The sequence below is a fragment of the Pseudorca crassidens genome, chromosome 4, assembly GCF_039906515.1.
Source record: "Pseudorca crassidens isolate mPseCra1 chromosome 4, mPseCra1.hap1, whole genome shotgun sequence".
Lineage (NCBI taxonomy): Eukaryota > Metazoa > Chordata > Mammalia > Artiodactyla > Delphinidae > Pseudorca > Pseudorca crassidens.
The window spans coordinates 4,676,769-4,693,780 of record NC_090299.1 but is presented as its reverse complement, the minus strand read 5'-3'; the positions used below and the strand labels follow the sequence as shown (position 1 = coordinate 4,693,780).

The window sequence follows — 17,012 nt, the reverse complement described above, 5'->3', positions numbered from 1 at the left end:
GATTACACCAAGCCCTCATAATCGGGAGGGACGCTGTAGGCTATTTAAAAAACTGCCTGCCAATTCTGGGTCTCTAATCTGTAGTTGCCTTTTTTGGGGAGGGGGGTTATATTTCATCATTCTTCCAGGTAGTAAATGATAAATCCAGTTCACCAGTTCAGGATAATTTAAATAAAATAAAAGCATTGTTAAATTGCAGTTATTCCAGTGAAGAAGGAGAGAAGGAAAATAGGAAGAGGTTTAGTTAATGAGTTTAATATTGAATTAACTGAGTATACATCTGAAAGCTTGGTGGAATCTGTATTGCTTGTTTAGCCAGGGTATGATGAGCAGTAGGTGGTAGTTGGTATTCATGAGTTCTCTCCTGTACTATGCATCCTATGCTCCTCCTGTACTATGCATCCTATGCTCCTCCGTGCCTCTGGCCGGCATTCATCTCAACTGGATTTTTTTTCCTTCTATGCACACACACGTTCCTTATAAGGGTAATAAGTCTTTAGCACTCTGTCTGTATAGTGTTTATTTTTAAACTTCAGTTTTAAGCTAGCATACGGTGTTAGACTTTGTGTCGCTGTGCTGCGAGTATAGGGAGATACACTCCTATACAACATATTTTAACTCTCGGATTAGAGTTCAGGCCAGTTTATAAATTTTAAAATTTCACGTTAAAAAAAATGCCCTTGCAAATGTCTTAAATGGCCCATCAACACAGTGCAGTCCCTTTCTATTTAACTTAGGTAAATTCAAATCTTGACGGGATGTAACTTTTTTTCGAGACAGAGACAGAAAAGAGTATGCATGATGCTGGCAATTCCATCCAATACTTCTCTCAGTGGACATAGGACCCCACCTGAGTTTGAGGTTGGGGAGGTATGACTGCCGTCTCAGTTCTTGTGCTTCTCAGAGTGTGACTATCTTGCTACAGTGATTGCGATTTTGGTACTTAAATGTGTGGTTTTCATACATACAATGCAAACTAGTGATATTATATATCTATATCTATGTGTCTGTCTCAACAACTTCAGGGATTTTCAAGGGTGGTTTTGACTTTTTTTTTTTTTTTTTTTTTTGCGGTACGCGGGCCTCTCACTGCTGTAGCCTCTCCCGTTGCGGAGCACAGGCTCCGGACGCGCAGGCTCAGCGGCCATGGCTCACGGGCCCAGCCGCTCCGCGGCATGTGGGATCTTCCTGGACCGGGGCACAAACCCTTGTCCCCTGCATCGGCAGGCGGACTCTCAACCACTGCGCCACCAGGGAAGCCCTGACTTTTTTTTTTTAATCTTAAAGCACTGATTATAGAGCATCATCCCTATTTTATATGCTTTTGTTTATACCACCCTCTACTGCACTGTATATATGTAAATGTAGGAATGCAGTTAGCTTTATTTTGGTTATGCACCTATATTTATTGTTTAGATTTAGCTTGACAAAATCTTCCCTGTGCGAGGCACACAGGAGCATGTGGGGGCAAGAGACCCACATCTCCTTTGGGGGCGTATGTTTTCATTTCTGAGAACTGCAGACAGAATTCATTCCTCTCTTTTTCCTTTCCAAATCAGACACTTGGTTTCAGTCAGTGTAATGCTTGTCAAATGCTTGATTCCACTTCCCAATATCCTTTTTTGTTTCTATTTTATAATAATAACAGCTATATCTCCCTGGAGTAAATTATCGTGGTCAATACAGTGACCCTCATTTCCATCTGTACCTCTTGAGGAATGAAAAGCTTGATGTACCTGGGTGGCAGTTTCAGTTTCCAGCTCTCTACCTTTCCCTGGTAACTATTTCTCCCCTGTATACCACAGATTCTAACTCAGTAGAGCATAGAGTCATGGGAATAGGAAGCCAAATATTTACAAATGTGAGAAAGGCATACTTATGAGGGCCCTTGTTTTCTCCTCTGTCTCTTGATATCTACAACTATTAGAGTGATGCTGTCATATATTGATTTCTGGCATATATCCTTAAGAATAACGGCTAGTGCTTTACATACTAGTACAAGGTAAATCCTATAGACACCGTTTATGGCTTGACTTGGTTTTGTTTGTTTGTTTTGTTTTGTTTTGAATGCTATTAAATAATTTCCTTGGCCAGAAAATGTATTGGTGAAATCACAATTTACTGTACTGGCAGAAGCATGTTGGACAGATATGGCATATCCAAATTCCATTGAGGGTAAATTGTTATTGCCTCTGTGATGAGAGAAGGTGAATATAGGACCCAGATGTTCAGTGCCCTTCTGATAAATACAGTGTTGTTACCTACCTCCACCCCAGTCTACAGAGAATAGTCTTGTCTCCGTACTCAGTCTAGGAGTAGAGTAGCACAATTATCTAGTAAGCATTATACTTGCCCGGTAATATCACAGATATGTAATTAGTACATTTATATAATTAATGAAGGGTGGTAGAGACAGAGTTCTAGAAATATAAATCTTTTCCAATGACATCTCACCAATAGTATGGCATTTGAATAAATGTAGATTTCTATAGAATTTATAGTGGAACAAAGCAACAGAGTGGATACTGTACTATTTTTTGATAGCTTGATTATACTCAGCATTCACTCATTCTTCAATGTTCTCTACAGTTTTTAAGCCCTTTTCATCCTATTTCACTTCCCTTCTCTGTCTTTTTTTTTTCCCTTGGCTATCTTACCTGTTTCTCATACTGTCTTTCTTTTCCTGGTTTTGGTTCTATTTAATCTTCTTCTTTACTTGTTGGATAGTTTCTATCCAGAGATGATGTATAATCTCAACAGTTAAAAACCAGTGAGGAGTTCAAAATCCGCTTCCTTTAGATTATGGGTGGGTGAAATATGACACTGTATTTCTGGGTGACTGGTAAGTGATTTTTAGCAAAAAAGTGTTTTTGATAGAAAGAGTAAATTCACATCCCCCCAAAATCTTGCTTCCATTTGTATAATATCTTTTATTTTTGTTAGGTTGAAACTCCATTGGAAGAAGCTATTAAATTTTTAACTCCGTTGAAGAACTTGGTGAAGAACAAGATAGAAACTCATCTTTTTGCCTTTGAGATTTACTTTAGGAAAGGTAGGCAATTAGGGTACAGTGGCCCTGATAAGATCGATCACGGAATTTCTTAGCTACAGTCACCCAGTTCTGATAGCCTCACCACTGTAGGGTGTTTTGGCAAATGCCAGTGCGACTTCCTCACAGAAATGCCTCCTGTTTACAACATGCTGTGGAGAAGTATGATGATGTGATTATATCTTCTAGGACATTAGCATGAAAAATAGATGTATAATATATAACCAGGATTAAGGTGAAATATAGGCATTATCATGTTCATACGTGGATAAAATTTAGTAAATACATAATACACATAGATCTTAGAATAGTGTTTGATACACAGTAAGCATTAAATAAATGTCAGCTATTAGCCATTGTTATAAATAGAAGATGTGATGTTTGAGGTGTATCTTGAAGAATGTACCATACTTCTAAAAGAAAAGATGCACAGAAGGGAAGAGTATCCATGAAGAAAACACAAGTGTGTGTAAGTAATGTTGAGGTTATCTATATTGCCTGAGCTACATAAAGGAGAAATGGAAGATCTTGGTTACCAGATTTAGAATTCTTATAGGCTATACGTAGTAGATACTAAGAAGATTTTACAGTATTGAATTAATGTAATCCAAGTGGTTCATTGAAAAAAAGTTTATCACTGAGGTGACACATATTGAAGGAAAGAGAAACTGGTTAGTAACATCTGATAAAAAGTTACTGCTCCAAACAGTGTAACTGTCCTGCTAAACAAGATAGAATAAAATGGTACCTCTATAGAGTACCCATGCTGGGACTTCCCTGGTGGTCTAGTGGGTAAGGCTCCATGCTCCCAGTGCAGGGGGCCTGGGTTCCATCCCTGGTCAGGGAACTAGATCCCACATGCATGCCACAACTAAGAAGTCCGCATGCTGCAATGAAGGTCCGGTGTGTTGTAACTAAGACCCAGTGCAGCCAAAATAAATAAATATTTTAAAATAAATAAAATAAATTTTAAAAATCATGTTTATCAAATGCCAGGAAAAGGTGCTATATAACGTTGTTTCAAAATAAGATTCAGAACTAGCTATAGTTTGATTTTAATCTTTATTAAGATATTTATATGAGTATGTAAAATAGAAAAGTAGCCGGGAAGAAAATAGATCAAAAGATAAGAGATTGTCTCTTGATGGAATTTGAGTGATTAAAATATTTTTTTATATTTTCTATTTTCCACAATGATTTTGTTATAATCTGGAAAATTAGTTTAATAAATAGTCAAGTAATTTAAAAACTTTTAACAGTTAACACAACTTTTTTTTTTTTTTTTTTTTTTGCGGTACGTGGGCCTCTCACTGTTGTGGCCTCTCCCGTTGCGGAGCGCAGGCTCAGCGGCCATGGCTCACGGGCCTAGCCGCTCCGCGGCATGTGGGATCTTCCCAGACCGAGGCACGAACCCGTGTCTCCTGCATCGGCAGGCGGACTCTCTACCACTGCGCCACCAGGGAAGCCCAACACAACTGTCTTTTAAACAAATTCTTGCATGGAACCCCAAAGTGTAAAATACAAAAGCTGTTCTGCTTTAATTGGTGAAAGGCAATCTAAATTCCATTCAGTTGGCTTCTTTGCTGTGTACTAACTTCTGAATCACTCTCCAGCGTTGCAACAGTGTGAAATGGGCGATGACAAAGGACATAGCAGTATTTTTAGCTTTCTGAGTGTAGGGGGTAAGGGAAAAGGAATTGTCAGAATTCAGGGGTTTGAATTTTGATATTTGGAGAATGATACCAAACTAGGGAAGTCTTAACACAGAGGTGTTTATGGATGAGACTTGGAAGTGTGGTGAGTATCGGGTGCAATTTTCCATTCATCAGGTGGAAACACTACTGAAGCTTGGAGAACATGGGGGATGGGGTGGGAGGAGATAGCATTGAGAAAGATTAGAAAATGACTAAGGACATAACGTTGTTGAATACTATACCTTTTGAGGGGGAAGAGAAGCCAGGGATTGACAGGGGAGGAACAGTCAGGTAGAAGGGAAACCATTTCATGTGTCACAAAACACAAGAAAGGCATAAACAATATTAGTTTCAAGCGTAAACAATGAAGTTTTCTAAGTAATGGGAAAAATTAGTTTATTTGACTACAAAAAAGAGGTTAGGGAATGAAATGGCTTCAAAATTTTCTTGTTTATATGGCATTAGTTCAAGTAATGTTGAATGCTATCTAAATTTTTTATACTTAATAAAACCTTTTTTTCTTAAAGAATGTTGTGTGGAAAATATTAGCTAATGTTGCTAATCTGAGGAAATCATTTGCTTTAGTCATATGTTTCAGTTCAGATGTGATTGACTCTAAATGAGTTTTTCTATTTGTAAGAAATTAGTCCTCCAAAGGAGGACATCTCTTTTTATCAAATGATCAAAATATATCTTTTTCTTTTTATAGAAAAGTTTCTTTTGATGCTACAATCAGTAAAGAGGGCATTTGCTATTGATTCTAGTCATCCCTGGCTTCATGAATGTATGATTCGACTCTTTAGTACTGGTATGTTTTTGTTTTCCATTACTTAAGTATTTGACTGCAGTAGTTGATAGTGACTGTATAAGTGATTTGTACAAGTTTATCATAAACTCAGTCATTTTAAGGCTGCTGTGTATTAAATTAGCTGAGGGGGAAAAAAAAGTGTTCTTTTCTTTGTGGTAAAGGTCTTTATTTTCAGGCTAGAAATGTTACCTGATTTTGACATAGAATCATTCAGTCCAAATATTTGAGAATCACCTTTATTTCTGTTTCTAAAAAGTTAATAAGTTGAATTTTTGAGTCATATTTCATTATGTAAAACTTCTTAGTAAATTGTTCTAAAATTAAAGTAGCTCTTTGAAATTGATCAGTTATCTCATTTATCTCTGTCTTTAGCACAGTTATTTGAGTCATAAAATCTTTGTCATTAAATGCAGGTTAAAAAGAACTTTAAAACAGTTGTCGCACTTTTCAAATGTTTAGACAGTAAGATCCGTACGTTATAGTTTTAATGCTAAGTAAAGCTACAGAATTCTAGAGGACGAAAGGTGGAATTTTATGCTAATTATCTCTCCTTTTATAGTTGAGAAACCTGGGACCCTAAAAGACTAAATTACTTATTCAAGATAACATCAATAATTAGTAATGAAGCAGGGACGAGAGCCCAAGTCTTCATATTGTTCTTTCTACTACAAGAGCCTTAAGTTTAGAATAAAGTACTCCTGTGGTCAAGTAGTGTTGTTTTTGTTTTTCTTTTTAAGTGACTGGATAAGGAGAAATTGAATCTTTAATGTAACAGTCTGCAGAATTTGGAAATACTATTAAATTAGCTATCTCATTACTGAATACTTAGCCCCATGTGAACCCATACATCATATAAAAATAATGAGATTAAACCAAGCATCCCAGTCATTCTTTTGAAAAATGCTAAATTGTCCCAATTAAGAACATTGTTTTGACTTCTAAGAAAAAGTAAAGCCTTGTTTAAATCATATTTATGCTTGTCAAAAAAATGATTCCTGTTATAGAAACTGAATCATAGAAAAATTTTCCTCAATTTTTAAAAATTCTGAAGTAATAAATAACGTAACCACATTATAGAAAATAGAAGAAATAATTGCTGTATTTAGAGAAAATAAGGGAGTTTCTTTTTAGTCTCTATTTTTTGTATTAAAAATAACTTTTAAGGCTAGAAAGAAGTCTTAATTCATTCTCAGTTAAAATGGAGTGCGTTTAAACTATTTTCAATATATACATACTTTGTTTTTATATAGTCAGTTCTTTCCTGAAAGGTAATAAAATAATACCTATAAATTTTATGGAGTTAGACATTCCTTTGAAATACAAATTAAAAGTGGCATATTTAGATGGATTTGCTTGTAATGAGTGTGTGGATTGATGAACATAATGACCATTTTCTTGCAACAGTTGTTTCAGAAAATTAAAATGCTTATGGACTTCAGAGGAAGAAGGCAGAATGGTCCTGGCATTCAAAGTTAGAATGACTGAGCGGAGTTGATGTTAGCTGTGCCCATTGCTCCAGGCGTTCAGCCGACATCACTGTCAGGAAGAGATTTACAAAGTCATCCTTATTTTCCCTAGATTTAGGCATCTTCGTTACTATAACCCACAGGGTTCCTTTAACTAATATATTTGGTTCTTGAGAAAAAGATTTGATTTTGAAGTAACTTTTCAGGAACACATTTGTCATGTTAAGTTATATTGTAGTAACTTCTTTACAAAGAAATCCTCACAAGTAACACCTTTCCAGAGAGCATGGAGGTAAAAACAGTGCCTCCACACTTGTTTTATCAGTTGTAGAGACTTCTCTAAGTGAATGTTCATTTTAGCATGGTTACGGGCACCTTCCAAATCTCCAGAACGTTGTTGTGCTACCAACGTAAATAATACCTGCTACACGGAGTCACTATATAGGGTATTCCCTCCCCCGTTTTTAATTAGGAGGATGATATTACCACTTTTAAGTTTTTCACTTTTTTTTTTTAAGTTGTAGAATTTAAAGCAATTTTAATTATATTTCTGGTCAGTTCTAAGTAAAACATAGGAGCTTAGGTATTCAGTTGTTTTAATATTGCCTTATATGCTTAAATTCCCTTAAATGCTTTTAAAATTAGTATTATTTGATCACTTTGATCTACCGTGAATCTTACATCATTTTCCTCTCTCATTTGTACAAACTCATTTCTTCCTTTTCCCTGCAGATTATTTTTCTTCCATACTTATGTATTCCCCCCACCCAAAAAAAACCCCACCTTGCTTAATTAATGCTCTCATTTATTTATTTTGTCATTTTGAGTAGTGAGTCACTTGTGCTATAACCTAGTAGTGAGTAGTCATTATCTCACACAAAATATGAACATACTCTACGCAATTAGCCAAAAATGCTGGCTAGCCTGGGAACCCAGGGAAACTCCTTTTGCTAAGAATCAACCCCTTCCTCAGTGTGACTTTTAACTATTGGTGATTACTAGGTTTATTTAATCTGCTGATAAGTTAGTAGCATGAACCAAACATGATTTTAATTTTAGGATATCTGAGGACTCAAATCATAAACCTCTTAGCAAAGGTTTTATTCCCCTACCCGCAGTTATTACTTTTTCTTGATTCATTCACAGGACTTATTATTGTATCATGGAAGATAATTAGGTAGTCTGAGATTTTTTACTTTCTTGAGACCTCAGTATTTTTTGGTTAGTTTTTATCAATTTAGAAGGATTTTTAGATTGACTCCCCGCCCTTCATTAGTCTTCAGCCATAAAAGCTTATGTAATAAATCTTCGGCATTTGAGGCTGCCCCTTTTCTTAAAGGTACAGGTGGAACTTCCTTATATAGAATTCCATAGGACATTCTAAATTTTACTACAGGGACTTCTGGTGGTCCAGTGGTTAAGACGCTGAGCTCCCAGTGCAGGGGGCCCGGGTTCGGTCCCTGGTCAGGGAACTAGATCCTGCATGCTGCGACTAAAAGATCCCACACGCGGCAACAAAAAGATTCCGCATGCTGCAACTAAGACCCAGCGCAGCCAGCTAGCTAGCTAGCTAAATAAATAAATAAATAAATTCATTCCTCACCTCATTGGTGTATAATGTTAAAAAAAAATTTTTTTTGCTACAGTAGAGTTGATTGGTTGCTTGGTTGATTGATTGTAATTAATATCTTTCTGGAAATTACAGTTCCAATCTACATGATTTAGGGGAGAAAATTGAGTTGGCCAGAAACAATTTGTGAACTAGTAAGGAAATGTTTTTGGAAACATTCCTTTTGTCTGTTAAACAAAGAATTGCTTTATTAATACAAACTATTAATACCCCCCAAAAAGGAAACAGCTGTTAGTCGATGTTGGGATTTATTAAATATTTCCTCTTTGATACATCTCAAGAGATACATATTTATGTATTTTTTTAAATTGTATGAGTTGTTTTTTGTTTTTTAAAGCAGTTTTGATTTTTCTGCGGAGATGTTTAATCTGAAGACAACAGGTTAATGAAAGTAATGAAAAACATGAAAAGTGTAGTTTCCAACTATACTGTAAACTATACAATTACTTTCCTATCTGCATATAAAGTATCCTGAAAGCATTTCAAGCAAACCAATAAGGCCCATGGAAATTACATATTTTATAGATGACCCCTGTTTGTTGACATAATGTTCACTGTAATTGGCTATAACCTATTTTAACAGTTTTTCTGCTGGTTCTCTCTGTACTCCTGTGCCAGTTCCTCTCCGAAAGACGGATATTGATAAATTGCCAAATCCAAGTTGCAAATACAGCCATAATGGAGGTTAAGCTAAATTATTTAATTAGTAGCTCATTTATTTGAACTACGCAGTTCTGTACAATGATAGAAGAAATGCTGTTCAACCAACAAAGGGCATATATCAATCAATCATTCAGTTACTAATTATGTGTAGAATATTTCACTTGGATGTTTGCTATTCAAGAGTTCAGTGTTCTTTAAACTTAGCGTAATGATCCATTAGTGAGACCATGAAAGAAGTTTAGTGGGTCATTTTCAGCATTTGAAAACCTAAAATAGAAATAGAGTGGAAGATCCAAGCATGTGTTGCACAAATTAAGGGTCAGTGTTCTGTGAAACTTTCATTTCCCATAATAAGGTATGTATATAGGATACATGTTCATCAGAGTACAGATACTTAGTTGTAGTCAGAGTTTGAAAGCCACCAACAGTAGTTCCTAATCGTAAGGGAAAATCTATTTATCTTTTCTTCAATCTATGACAAAAATAGTACCTTGGAATGGAATACCTATTACATCATTAGCTATTTTGTTCGTAGCTTTTCTTTACTGTGATCCTTCTGGGTTAGATATCACCTCAGTTTCACAGATCAAGAAAGAGGTTCAGAGAGGTTATGATTTGTCCAAGCCTAGATTCATACCCAGGTCTGTCTGGCTCAAAGCTCCAGACTGTCTCTCTATACCAAAATAATAATGAAACAAAACTAAACTAGGATTCAACCCAGGGAGGTTGGGGGCCAGTTTTTCCATCTCTGAATGCCAAAGCCTGGGAATATGATGAATACGGTGTATTCATTACAGGAAAATACTTTGGCGGTCCTTCGGAATTTATTACACAGTGATAGCTCAATTCACGTAATCACTGAAAATAAAGGTCAATGACCACTTCTTTTAATTGGTAAATTTGTAATGGCTTACTTGGGTATAGAAGAAGATGGAGAGGGTGAGGAAGATTCTGTTGTCTTCTGCACTGTGTATTTGCTGTGACACCACCTGCCAGGTAGGTGCCATCGAGCCCCTATTTTATAAACTCCCTTTAAAGCTGAGGGGGCAGCTGCTAGGGGCTTAGAAGGCTGTGGTGCTTTGTCTTTCAGCATCTATATTGTTTTCAGTACAGAATTCTTTTCTGGAAACGAATCATCTGTCAATGAAATGTCTTTGGTAGCCTTATAGAAAATCATTAGACTATTCTGCTGATACACATTCTTTAAATTTATATAGATTTAGCTCTTTAAATGTTGACTTATCAGTAGGTTTATCTAGTCTTTGTACATAATTGCTTTGTTTCATTGGCCTCATCAGGTAGATGATTTTTTAATTCCTACAAACTTTATCAGTATCTGCTAATAGAGTTTGTTTTAAATTTGTTCAGCAGTGTGTGAAAGTAAAGATTTACCTGATACAGTTAGAACAGTATTAAAACAAGAAATGAATCGTCTTTTTGGAGCAACGAATCCAAAGAATTTTAACGAAACTTTTCTGAAAAGGAATTCTGATTCATTGCCACACAGATTATCAGGTAATCACTTTATTTTGTCCTTATCTTAGACTCTAAAACAGCTTCAGTTTTTATCATGATGGATCAAGTACAAGGTTACAAATGTTTTTGCAGGGAAGAGGCAAACGCGTACATGTCACATTTTATTCCCATGAAAACAGGCAGCTTAAATATGCCTCATAAATTTTTAAATTTCTTAGATAAAATTTTTACTATGAATCAAGGCCAGTAGTTTCTCCTGGTTCTGCATCGGCATTACAGAGAAGCAAGTATAAACTGAATTTAGCTATCCGTTCCGTACAGTGAGGGAGGATCTTTCTGGTTATTTTCTTTCCGTCATCAACGTGCCCTTAAAATTCACTTGGATACAACCCATCGCCTTTCATTTCTGATGCTTATAAGATATCAGACTTGACAGTGCTACACTCCTGCAACCATCTCGCGGGCAAGGGTCGTTTGGCAAGGGTCTGTGCTAACGAGCCAAAGTCTGGCCTTGATGGGACCGATGGGTAGCGCTTTGGCGCTGTGCCTTTAAATACCTGGCTAAGAAGCCCGGCAGCTTTGTGTACGCCTTTGTGGAATTCTGAATTCAGCTTTTCTGGCTCGTGCCATCAAGGTCGGGTATCTCCCACGCCCCTACCCCTCAAACACACACGCACGCGCGCGCGCACACACGCACACACACTCTGAAGTATTCTCCTCAACCCCAAATTATGCTCATTTTAGAAAGAAGAAAACTATCCATGGTCCCACCACACAAAGACAACTATTATTAGAATATTTGTATTTCTTCATAGTCTCTCTTACCTTAATCATTCTCCTAGTTTGGGCACTTAGACTGTTTCTGGTCTACTGTCTCAGGAATTTTTTTTTAATAACAATATTTCAAATGGTTATTCCCATTTTTCTGATAAAGTGCCACACTCTGTGTGCACATGTACCTTGCTTTTCTTTTTTTTTTGGCCACACCGCACGGCATGTGGGGTCTTAGTTCCCCAACCAGGGATTGGACCTGCGCCCGCTGCAGTGGAGGTGCAGAATCTTAACTCCAGGACCCCTACCTTGCATTTTATAGTTGAATGGATAGAAGATAAAATGCTGGTTTTATCTTGAAATAAAACAAGTTTCCTTTTTCCTTCTCATTTAGCTGCCAAAATGGTATATTATTTAGATCCATCTAGTCAGAAGCGAGCTATAGAGTTGGCAACAACACTTGATGAATCCCTCACTAACAGAAACCTCCAGGTAAAGACTTTTTCATAATCTCTCTGTAAGAGTACCGGACTACTTTTTGTTTCTCCTTTCACCAAGAGAATAATTTTCACCAAATAGTTTTTTTGTTATTTATGGATACTGTTCTCCAAACTATTATGAATCCATCTCAGAAACTGAGCTTCTCTTAAATTTATTTAAGATTGTATATGTGTGCACACACATACAGCAGGCTACTTGGCATACAGTAACTAGTTTCACATCTAGTTGAATAATAAGAATAATCATTTTGAATAATATTTTTAAGAAATTTGTTTTGGTAAAGTTTTACACACTAATTTAGTTAATTAATTTTGGATCTCAGTTCGTATCTATACATTTCTGAGCAAGCAGTGGTTTTAATGACGATTCTGATGTATTTAAGATGTATTTACCAGGAATTAAATTAAAATGCTCATTTTACAGCTTGCAGTATACATGTAATTGAGTAGAGTAAAAGATAACATGGGTGTGTTGCAAAATACAGATTCTACTTTGGGCCGAAAACAAAGAACAGCTACTTTGTGATAATTGGCCAGATAAAAAAGCACTTGCTGAAAGACAGTTTAATATATTCCTTTAATAGCAAATGAAGTAAATATGTTTAAGAAAGAAAGTTTTTACTTCTCGCCTGCTAATTAACGTGTCATTTAGGTTAGAACCTTTCTAGGCTGTCAGAGTTTGTGGGGTACTACATATATCCAGAAACTGTAGTATTTTCCAAGTGAAAAGGTAAAGGAAGAAAACATGAGAAATGCAAGTCAACATGAATCATTTAAAAATATAAGCAGACCTACGTAAGGGTTTGGTTGAAAGAATTATCAGTTTTCATGAACAAATTTTTCTTGCATACATACCCTTTGTGTTTCTGAGACTCTCTTCCCTGCTTCGTCATTGGACATACCTTACGGTTCTCTTTAATTTGAATACAGGGTTGAAAAACAATGTTTGATTTTGCCAACTGGCTCTAAGCCTCTGAAAAGTTTAAAGTAATTGATAATGGCATGTAAATGTCAACATTTATACACAGAGCCAGGTAGGCTGAGGCAAGGTTGCCAGCGGTTACTTGCTGAGAGTGAGTGTCTTTAGATGTAGCACCCCACTCACCTTGCTGGTCCCACCTTAGTCCTGGCCCTGTTTAAACAGCCATCCTTTCATATAAACCCTGCAGTTCTGAAGAAACTAATTCTAATGGAAGGCAGAGCGGGAGTAAATGCTTTTGTGTATCTTAAATATGTACGTTCACCTCTTATTTTGGAAATCTTTTGATAATGAAATGTCTCATAAGTTCACAGTAAAATCTCTCTCTTTGTTTTTTGTGACAAGTTATAACATGACCTTTTTTCTTTCTTTAGACGTGTATGGAGGTATTAGAAGCCTTGTGTGCTGGTAGCCTAGGAGACTGTAAAGAAGCTGCTGAAGTTTACAGAGCAAATTGTCATAAGCTTTTCCCTTACGCTTTGGCTTTCATGCCTCCTGGATATGAAGAGGATATGAAGATCACAGTTAACGGAGATAGTTCTGCAGAAACTGAAGAACTGGCCAATGAAATTTGAACATCATTAAACAAGCAAATGGAATGACTTTGGACCATATCTAGTGTATAATATTTTTGTCACGCACCTGCTGCATTGCTCTAACTTACACACAATGAGAAGAGTAAATGTTCTTGCCTTCAAATAGTGTTTTACGTTTTTTATCCTGCTGAAAAGTATATATAAAATATCTAACATATTACAGGATATAGGTTCAGTTTCTTAAAAAATTAAAAGCTGCTAAAATTGAGGGGTTAAAAAAAGATACCTTATCCTATTCCTACCTACCCACCCATGTTTTTAAACTAATTTATATAAAATCTGGAGGCTGTTACAGCTAACAAAGCAGGTGTGTGGCAGAAATATTACTTTAAATCTGTCTTGTGAGATTTTACTATATCTCAGACAGCAGAAATGCTGTTGTAGCACTGGATTCTTTCACTGAGCACAAAGAGGTGTTGGGGCTTTAGCATCTGACTGATTTTGTTACAAGGTTGATTCTGACCATAGGAAGTATGCAGTGTGAATCGCCATTTACAGAGAAGCCTGCAACAGATGCTTGATGTTGTAGAAGCTGGGACATAGAGTTACCAAGCAGAATTATAAGAAACCTAGAGGGTGTTCAATACACTTGTTGTGTTTCCAAAATTCACTGTACATGATCAGTTTGGTGTTCTTGTACCACAGTTTTTAACTGGAGGAACCAGTTGGAACAATCTCAATTCTAACTAAAACTTGAAGAACTAAAATAACAATGCAAACCTTTCAGCATTGTTTTGGCCAAACTTGTTAAAACTGTAATGCAAGAACCAAATGCACTGTGATGTGGCACCAACTAATTAGCAAGCATGAACTTTTTCACCCAAGAGTGAAAAAAGAAAATCTACCATGGCTCGGAGTTAAAGAGCAGAACTCCTGACTACCATTCTATGACCGATCAAGAGACTACCAGTTAAAAACCTCAGCAGGCCTTGTTCACGATATGCAGAAAAAAAAGTGCTGCAGTTTAGATACCTCTGGAATTTTTCCACAGTGTCACAGGTTTGTAATACTTGAAGCCCTACATTTCTAAGAATATATTTCTTGCTCAGTTGTTTCAGGCAAGCCCAAGACTTTGTAATTTTTAAAGGGCCCAAGATTTTTTTTTTTCAATAACAGACCAGCTTCTTTTTCCTGCAGTTACAGATGTAATTTCCTTTTTGTTGTCAAACATAAGGTACCAAATATGATGCAATAAATTGTTTTGAAAAACAGTTGTGTGAATATTTCAACTAATATGTGTTGGGCTTCTGTGAAAATACACAGGTGGAAACAGAGGTGCAAGCCTGAGGCAGTGTAATGTGCTGTAAGGCTAGTGCAGAGGGGAGCTTTTTAGATCGGGCTTAGTGTTGGTGTCAAAAAATTACATAATGCAAGTGTAGTGGTGTTCCTGCATTAAGATTTCATTGAGGGCCAGGATGGCAGCAGGTACTATGAATGTAATGAGTAATTTGAAAGGAAAACTGAGAACTGCTATTTTGATTGAGAAAATGAGCCTTAAAATGTTAACCCTGCACACTGAGAACTACGGCCAGAGGCTTAACACGCTCGTTGCATCTGCAGGATCTCAGCAAATAAGGAGATTAAGTAAAATGAATCGATTGTATATATAACTGACCTTTTGTGGTACTTTTTAGTTTATAGAAAGTATATTCTAAAGGGAATTTTCAGGAGACCTGATCCTTTTACTGATTGAACAGGTGTGCTAAACTCAGCGTTTCATAGTACGTGACCTGCATTCCACATCCCGGTCTAACGATTTAGTGATGTAAAGACAAGTACAGACTGAACTCCAGTGCTTTGTTATGTTTTATTAACTGGCCCTGTCTCAGGAACATCTTAACAGATGGCAAAACAAAACAAAACCTTTTCCAGCTTCTCCTGTGAGTGGCAACTGAAGTTCTTGGTGGTGGTGGAGGGAGAACAGTGGTGTTCCCTCTACCACCAGTGAGGTCATGGGAGGAGGCACCAGCCACGTGATAGGGGATGTATGTGTGACTTATGTTTAAACGCTACTGTATATGGAAATGAAATTCATATATTTGTCCTGACAATGTTCAAATGATGTAGATTGTCTTAGAATGAATATTCATAAGTACGAAGAACTCCTGATGCAGATGCCACCCACGAGGAGCTAAATTCCTAACCTGTATATTGTATTCCAACCCAATTTTACTGGAACTATTAAATAAATATTTTATTTTCTTTCAGGTTTACTTGATAGTGGATACATTGTCTGGTGTCAGAGGACATTGACAAGGGTTCATTTTATGTCCAGACGTCACCCCTAAAACATTGTACTGTACTATCTTGCTCTGGGTAGTATCAACTGGATCATCTCACATTTGCCTCATTCACTCTATTCCAAATGATACTGTGGGGAAAACAGGGTTAGAAAAAAAAAAAGTGGGAAGAAAATGCAGTGATGTTGTAATCTAAACAAGTGCCTTATGTCTATTGCTAAGAACTGGTGTTATCAACCCTTTTGAGAAGAAAGGGTCCCTTGACCTGTATTAACATAGGAGAAGTAAAGTTCTTTTTGTTTTTCTTTATATTTACTACTCTTGTCATTTCTCATTTAAAAACTAAAATCTGACTAGGTTAGTTTTTCTCAGCTTTAATTAGATAGTTGAGTCATAACATTTTCAACATTTTTCTGTATCTATTTATTATGCACAAGAATAAAGTGATCTAATAGCATGACTAAAAGTAGTCCCGACATTAGTGAATAGCTTTTCTGTGGGTTTCATCAAGCCCTTGTTTTTCACAGTGTTGTTTGTACTCCGTGGTATATTGCTGTTAGGGGTGTGAAACGAAAGCTGTGATTGTAAGAAGAGGCCAGAAAAGTGTGGTCTGGATTCAGGTAGGTTGTGATAAATTCAGGGAAGTCTGTCTTCTACACCATTTCCAGGAATATTTCAGTTGCCACGTGTAGCATCTGTTTGGAAAAAGTTTAAAAGTGAAGTGTTGGATTTTCTTACCAGATACGTCTATACTTGTCTTAGTAACTACCAGCCTTAAATTTTGACGTTACTCTTAACTAAGAGGATTCAAAGGAAGACGGATCCTTCAGATGGAAAGTGGTCTTCCTCTTCTAGCTCGTGCTCCACCTCTTGGGGTTACAGGCAAAGTTTCCTGGTACCGTTCTGCTGTCATCTGAACTTTGCTGGGTCCACTGCCAAACCTACATTAAAAACAGTCCCATGAAGTGGCAGGGCTGAAACCTTAAGTTTTGTTCCAATTTTGATGGTTGGAAACCTCACAACTTGTAGCAGTAAAGCATTTTTGGAAAAGGTTATTACTCTCTGTCGAGCTGCGCTTGCGGCTTTCAGTGTGCATCCTGCGAGGCGGATGTTGGTAGCGTGCAGGACGCTCTGCAGAAG

General features: G+C 36.8%; 1 protein-coding gene across 2 annotated transcripts in view; it reads left to right on the top strand.

The window, feature by feature from the left end:
• NAA15 (N-alpha-acetyltransferase 15, NatA auxiliary subunit) overlaps window positions 1-15,845 on the top strand; it is a 75,931-nt gene extending 60,086 nt beyond the window's left edge. The window contains exons 16-20 of one of the 2 annotated variants that reach the window (XM_067735057.1): window positions 2,944-3,052; window positions 5,453-5,551; window positions 10,682-10,825; window positions 11,952-12,049; window positions 13,411-15,845. In XM_067735057.1, coding sequence (XP_067591158.1) covers window positions 2,944-3,052; window positions 5,453-5,551; window positions 10,682-10,825; window positions 11,952-12,049; window positions 13,411-13,611 — 651 coding nt within the window. In that variant the 3' untranslated portion in view covers window positions 13,612-15,845. Of the gene's footprint in view, window positions 1-2,943; window positions 3,053-5,452; window positions 5,552-10,678; window positions 10,826-11,951; window positions 12,050-13,410 lie in introns of both variants that reach the window. The other variant, XM_067735056.1, reaches the window with a different exon arrangement.
• The last annotated feature ends 1,167 nt before the right edge of the window (window positions 15,846-17,012 follow it).